A 6,617-nucleotide genomic window follows, 5' to 3' on the forward strand; every position below is an offset into this window, starting at 1 on the left:
GTTTTATTGAATCAGAAACACACCCTCTCCTACATCTTGGTTATCTCCTTACTCCCTTTAATCTTTTCGTGAATAATGACATAGCCCAATTTGGAAAATATTCCCTTTATTGCTGTGAAACTCTATTCCCAGGTCACTAGAGACCTTATCAAATCCGACCTAGCTTATTTTTGTAGGCCTCTTTTTTTTTTTTTTAAAGATTATTTATTTATTTATTTGACAGAGAGAGATCACAAGTAGACAGAGAGGCAGGCAGAGAGAGAGAGAGAGAAGCAGGCTCCCTGCTAAGCAGAGAGCCCGATGCGGGACTCGATCCCAGGACCCTGAGATCATGACCTGAGCCGAAAGCAGCGGCTTAACCCACTGAGCCACCCAGGCGCCCTTTTGTAGGCCTCTTAATAGGATATATATTGGTGGGGGAGGGAGAGATCTCTGGGCAGACAACTGATGAGACGGGAGGGAGAGGTCATATTTGTGAATCCTTTGAAGAAGCAAGTTTTATGTGCATTTCTAAAGGGAAAGGGTGCATTGCCTTATTGGTATCACAGAGGGGTCCATGACCTAAAGAAGGTTAAAGAAATGATTAAATTTGTGTTCGTGATTGATCATGTGGTTTCTACCTCCAACAGGAAAATTTCTCCTAGATCTGATCTTGTTTGCTGCTGTACTTGAAGCCCTTCAGTCCATCACAGTCTAAGTGGAGGAGAAAGATTGGATATGGTTGCAGGACAGGAAACAGGACTGGTGTCAAACAAAGCTGGCATTGCAGTCCCATCTGACAACTTACCAGCTGTGGCCTTGATCAAGTTTCTTAGCTGCTCTCTGCCTCAGTTTCTTCTTCTGTAAAATGAAGAAAATTTGAGGTTTAAAGGTCAATTATGTTAAAGTATGCATAGGGCACACAAGGTGACACTGTTATTAGGGAGAAGTCTGATCCTGTGGCTTCAGACAGTCCCTAACTGATTTCTCTGTATTCTTGGGCTGAGTCTATTTTTCAAGGCTGGTAGGGTAAGTTGGGTATCACACCGCTCCAAAGACTTAATTGAACACAGCTGAGTTGGAAATCTATTTCCAAAAACCTCTAGGCCAAAATCACCTTTTCTATGTCGAGTCCCCTTTCCCTCTGTCTCCTAGTACTCCCTCCAAGGTTCCTTGATTCCTGGCAAAAGCTCTAGTTCACTTTAGGAGAGCAGAAAGGGAAAGGAAATGATCTTCCAAAATTAAAGATGAAACCTTCACTTAAGGTTGTAGGTCAACCTTCTGAACTCTAGGGGGCAGTGTGGGTATGTTTGCCCCAGGTTCACAGCCAGCCAATAACAAAGTAAGTTTTCAGTCCTGCACCAAACGATAAGGGTAATTGCAAACGTCTTCTTAGTGCTCTCTACTCTGAGATTATGAGCTGTTATAATCTTCCTACTTTGGAGTGTTAAAATGTTATTGCTCTCGTTATGACCAATGATTTTTTAATTGAGTTAATTAAGGAAAAAATGGCTATATGTTGGTTCCATAATTGGGGACGAAAATCAACAAGTCCAAGGGATCTCAAAGTCTTTGAACCACTGTTTAGGCTTCATTTCTGCTTTTATTATTGGATATAAGAGAATTGACTGCTTGACCTCGTTTTCACTAAAAGACAAACAAGGCTGTTGGACTTGCAACACAGAGGTTTGTCAAAAACAGGGTAGAGGCGGAGCTCACAGCCGGGAGAAAGGCGGCTGGATTTCAAGGCCTCTTCAGTAAACGCACCTTGTGTCTCAGCTGTAGGGGCAGGGCGGGAGCATCTCAAAACTTCCCACCTTCAGCCTAACCTTTGGAATCCTCGACACCTTCCATTGCCGGGTTCCAGACAACAGCGAGGGTCCCATTCCATGTCTAGCGGGGATGGAAACAGAAAACAGCCAGTCTTAGCCGGGAGCCTTCGTGGCGCCCCGCCTGCCTCAGACTCCAGGAGGCGGGCACAGCAGCAGGGAGGCGGCCCGCGGCCAGCCAATGGCTGGGGGACGAGCTGAGAGGCGAAAGTGGTCCTTCACTCCGGGCCAACGTCATGGTGCTGGCCCCGCCCCTTTGCCCCCAGTCGTTTGGAGCCAGGCGAGTAAAGCAGCCGCCAAGCGGACCGAGAGGACACCGAACCCGGTAAGGTGGTTGGGAGCTGGGAGAGGGAGGAGGTGGAGGAAGGCCTGGTAACGCGGGCGATGGCCGGGGTCCTGGGACCCGGGAGTGCTCCGAGGCCCGTGGGTTTGAACAAAAACTGCCTATACCGCCTCCGCTCCCGCTGCCCAGCTGCTCGTAGGGGCGCGGTTGTTGCTACGAGACACTTGTGCCAGCAGCTAGGCAGTGGCATGGAACTGGGTGCTTGTGCTTTGGAGCTGGATATATCTTCCAACCTAAAGTGCCCCTGGGGAGTGAGGGGCCACCACCCAGACAAGGAGTGTGGCATCTGTTTTAGAGCAGAAGGTTGCTTCTCCCAAACCTGGGACACTGAGCTGACCGAGTTCACCTGTAAGACAGCCCTTCTTGCACCACTCCAACCTGGTTATTCTAAGTGTGCTGCTGGCATGAGGGCAGGTGGGAGGGAGAGGGAGGATCCCATGGCCCAGGGGTAAAATGCAGACTCTGTTCCTGCTCCTGTCACCCTTGCAGTTTCCCTGTCTGCCCCCTTCTTTAGCATTTCACCAGCAATTGGGACTTCTCTCACTCTTCCCTGTTTGGCATTCCTGGAGTCTGCGATCTATTCAGTGCTCTGAGGAAGGAACTGCTACAGGGCAGAGTGGAAAAATCACTTCTCTACCCCATCCCCTGACACCCTGGCCCTTAACTTCCCAGTTTGCTGAGTTCACAGGCATGACCTAGACAGGGCAAGGGTGGGGACCCTGGGCTGAGGTCCAGTTCCCAGCTGGATTCTATTTTCTTTTTCCCTAGAGTTGGTAGAGGAAAGGAGGGGACTGAAAGGTCTTCAAAGACAGCGTTATTACCTGTTTGCTCCTCACAGCTACTCTGCTAGGTACATCTCATTCCATAGATGAAGACAACAGTTTTGAGAGGCTTGGTATCTTGCCCAGGCAATGGGGCTGGTTAACAGTAGGCTTTCACAAACCCAAAACAGTTCCACTCCAGAATCTGAGCTTGTTCATCTCATTAGGCTACCACTACCTTTTTCACCTTTTTGTCCCTATCTAAGTTAATCTGCCCCTCAGTTGTCCTCTGCCGACTTTGGAAATAATAAACCAGCAAACTGGACTGTAGATATTTTGGCTTCTGTCCTTTAGGCCCTTGGCCCGGATCACTGTTCTCTGTAGTGGACAAAGTAGAGAATGGAGGATGGGAGATAGGTGATTCTAGAAGACCAGCCCTCCTCTCTCTGGCCCCCTTCCCTTCTAGCCTGTCTCCACAGTCTCTCTGAAGTCCTTTAGGTTTTCTCTAAGGACCAATTTGGGGACACACACACACACACACATATACTTCCATCCTTTCGCCTCATTACCATGATAAAGTATCCTTATTTGCCCAGGAAGTTCCTTGCTTACCTTATCTGTGTTTTCTTTCCACCCATTTCCTCAAGTTGCCCTAATATCCCCTTCTTGATCCTGGAATCTTTATCCCACAGGTCTGCCACAATGCTGCTGCACAGGGCTGTGATCCCATGTCTCCGACAGGCCTGCAGGTAGGCCAACAGATCCTAGAACTCGTCCCCTTGCCCTTATCTCTCATTCGCAGTATCTTTATGATACTACCAGATAAGATAGTTGAGGTGGTGACTACCAGGGAGGGACGGGAAAGCCATAACTCATGCATTTGCCCCACCCATCCATAGGCGAACAATAGTCCCAACTGAAGGAACCAATGGCCAACCTGGTAAACCCCAGATTTGCACTTTCTCTTCTATATGATCCGAACTGTGCTACTAAGAAGACCTCTCTCTCTTCCAGGCTCCAATCAGTCCCCTCAAGGCTCTGCATTCGGGCCTGCTCTACAAATGATTCACTTCAGCCCCAGTGCCCCAGCCTTGCCTTCTCTGGTGCTAACTCCAGCACTAGGGGATGGAGAGTCATGGGGACTCTGCTAGGCCTCGGTGCAGTGTTGGCCTATCATGACCACCGGTGCAAGGTAAGTGGGGAAGGAAGGGACTTCACTGTCAAAACAGAGGGGCCCTAGTAAGCTCCCCAGACAACTCAGTCTGTTAACACAGAGCCCATAGTGATACTGTCTTCCTGAAGACTAAAGATGGAGTCTACTACCTCTGTTTCACAGTGGCCATGACTTTATGGGTTGGGTCAGGGTGAGCCAGAGTGATTCCTTCTTACTATTTATGTTTCTTTGTGCCTTACCCCTGCCCTGCCTGCAGGCAGCTGAGAAGTCACCACGCATATACACCAGAGAGGAAGTGAAATCTCACAGCAGCCTTGAGACTAGGATCTGGGTAACTCTGGGCTGTGAGGTATTTGATGTTACAGAATTTGTGGATCTACACCCAGGGGGACCATCAAAGCTGATGCTAGCAGCAGGTGGTCCTTTAGAGCCTTTCTGGGCCCTCTATGCTGTTCATGACCAGGCCCACGTGCGTGAGATACTGGCTCAGTACAAAGTTGGGGAGCTGAGCCCTGAAGACAAAGCACCCTCCACCTTGAAGACCTCTGATCCTTACGCTGATGATCCTGTACGTCACCCAGCCCTGAAGGTCAATAGCCAACGCCCCTTTAATGCAGAGCCCCCCCCTGAACTGCTGACAGAAAACTATATCACACCTAACCCTATCTTCTTCACCCGGAACCATCTGCCTGTACCTAACCTGGAACCAGAAACCTATCGCCTGCATGTAGTAGGGCCACCTGGGTGTCAGTCCCTGTCCCTATCCCTGGATGACTTGTACCAGTTCCCCAAGCACGAGGTCACAGTCACTCTTCAGTGCGCTGGCAACCGACGCTCTGAGATGACTCAGTTCAAAGAAGTAAAAGGTCTGGAGTGGAATGCAGGGGCCATTAGCACCGCTCGCTGGGCTGGGGCACGCCTCTGTGATGTGTTAGCCAAGGCTGGTCACCAACTCTGTGAAACTGAGGCCCACGTCTGCTTTGAGGGACTGGACTCAGACCCCACAGGGACTGCGTATGGAGCATCCATCCCTCTGGCTCGAGCCATGGACCCTGAAGCTGAGGTCCTGCTGGCATATGAGATGAATGGGGAGCCTCTGCCTCGTGACCATGGCTTCCCTGTGCGGGTGGTGGTTCCTGGTGTGGTGGGTGCCCGCCATGTCAAATGGCTGGGCAAAGTGAGCGTGGAACCAGAGGAAAGTTATAGTCACTGGCAGCGGCGGGATTACAAAGGCTTCTCTCCGTCTGTGGACTGGGACACAGTAGATTTTGACTCAGCTCCATCTATTCAGGAACTTCCTGTCCAGTCGGCCATCACAGAGCCCAAGGATGGGGAGACCATACAGTCAGGGGAGGTGACTATCAAGGGCTATGCATGGAGTGGTGGTGGGAGGGCTATAGTCAGGGTGGATGTGTCTCTGGATGGGGGCCTAACCTGGCAAGTGGCTGAGCTGGATGGAGAGGAACAGCGTCCCCGGAAAGCCTGGGCCTGGAGGTTATGGCAGCTGCAAGCGCCTGTGCCAGCTAGGAAAAAGGAATTGAACATTGTTTGTAAGGCTGTAGATGATAGCTACAATGTGCAACCAGACACGGTGGCCCCAATCTGGAACCTGCGAGGTGTGCTCAGCAATGCCTGGCACCGTGTCCATGTCCGTGTCACCCCATGAAAAGGTGAAATGGAATTACCTACTCCCAGAATCATTTTCTCAACCCCTTCCATAACCATCCTTTTCCCTCATTACCACAGAAAAACCTCCCCTTTCATCATCACTTTTTGAATCACAACCTTATACTATGCCTTCCTAAACCACACATAGATACATGCATTGCACATTTCCAAGCAGGCACCAGCTCTCCTTTGACACTGTTACATAACTCCTATTGTGCCCCTTGTTGAGAGCTGTTGGGGCTAGAAGGGGGGAAATTCTGTAAACAAGCACTCTTCCTACCCGACCACCAGTGCCATTGTATACCACCACTTTATTCTACTCCTCTTCTTGGGAGTTTTCAGAGAATGTGGATACATGTAAGAAAAGTGTATATGCAACTTTCTACTTTGTACTTTCCACTTTCTGGGTTGCCAGGGAGGCAATCGTGGTGAAATCCTACCCATTTATAAAGTTCCACTTTTCTAAATACATCAATAAAGTGTTTTAAGTCTACAACTGAAGAAATGATTATGACTTGGGACTTGTTGAGGCTGGAGCGTCAGCATGTTGCAGGAGGGAGGTGCGTGGTACTGGGATGTGTAGTGAGATAATCCAAAACAATGTGTGGGGGAGGAGAGAATGGGAGCTGGTGCAGGGACGTCAAGAAGTGGGACTTCCTTCTCTGCGGTCAGCTAGCATCTGTAGCGTTGCTTAGGTGACTGACCTCAGAATACCTCCAGGAGAGTTTTTAAAAATTGACATTATTAAGCTCCTCCCCTCCCCATTCCTACACTTGGAAGGAAAGGCAAAGAATGCTGAGGTTAAAAACAGTATTCTCTTAGGAGGGGCAGGGCAAAATTTGGCACTAGGGACAGATATGCCA

The 6,617-nt window shown here is 49.6% G+C and overlaps 2 protein-coding genes across 2 annotated transcripts in view; one reads left to right on the forward strand and one right to left on the reverse strand.

Annotated features, from left to right (window-relative positions):
* Positions 1 to 3,648, reverse strand: part of PMEL (premelanosome protein) — a 37,787-nt gene extending 34,139 nt beyond the window's left edge. The window contains exons 1-2 of the mRNA XM_046011580.1: positions 3,525 to 3,648; positions 788 to 840 (exon numbers count right to left, since the gene is read on the reverse strand). The gene's annotated coding sequence lies outside the window, so the exon portion shown is untranslated. The remainder of the gene's footprint in view (positions 1 to 787; positions 841 to 3,524) is intronic.
* On the forward strand, positions 1,872 to 6,247 carry SUOX (sulfite oxidase). The gene is made up of 4 exons (XM_046011581.1): positions 1,872 to 2,133; positions 3,605 to 3,661; positions 3,927 to 4,104; positions 4,343 to 6,247. Exons 1-4 carry the CDS (start codon positions 2,045 to 2,047, stop codon positions 5,750 to 5,752), a joined length of 1,734 nt encoding a protein of 577 aa, XP_045867537.1. The 5' UTR covers positions 1,872 to 2,044; the 3' UTR covers positions 5,753 to 6,247.
* Positions 6,248 to 6,617: the final 370 nt, after the last annotated feature.

This window comes from Meles meles, chromosome 7 (assembly GCF_922984935.1).
Source record: "Meles meles chromosome 7, mMelMel3.1 paternal haplotype, whole genome shotgun sequence".
In the NCBI taxonomy this organism is placed as follows: Eukaryota; Metazoa; Chordata; class Mammalia; order Carnivora; family Mustelidae; genus Meles; species Meles meles.

Coding starts and splice junctions, on each gene's coding strand:
- SUOX (XM_046011581.1), top strand. CDS start 2,045: ATGGTGCTGGCCCCGCCCCTTTGCCCCCAGTCGTTTGGAGCCAGGCGA. Junction 2,134..3,604: donor CCGAGAGGACACCGAACCCG/GTAAGGTGGTTG, acceptor TTTATCCCACAG/GTCTGCCACAATGCTGCTGC. Junction 4,105..4,342: donor ATCATGACCACCGGTGCAAG/GTAAGTGGGGAA, acceptor CCCTGCCTGCAG/GCAGCTGAGAAGTCACCACG.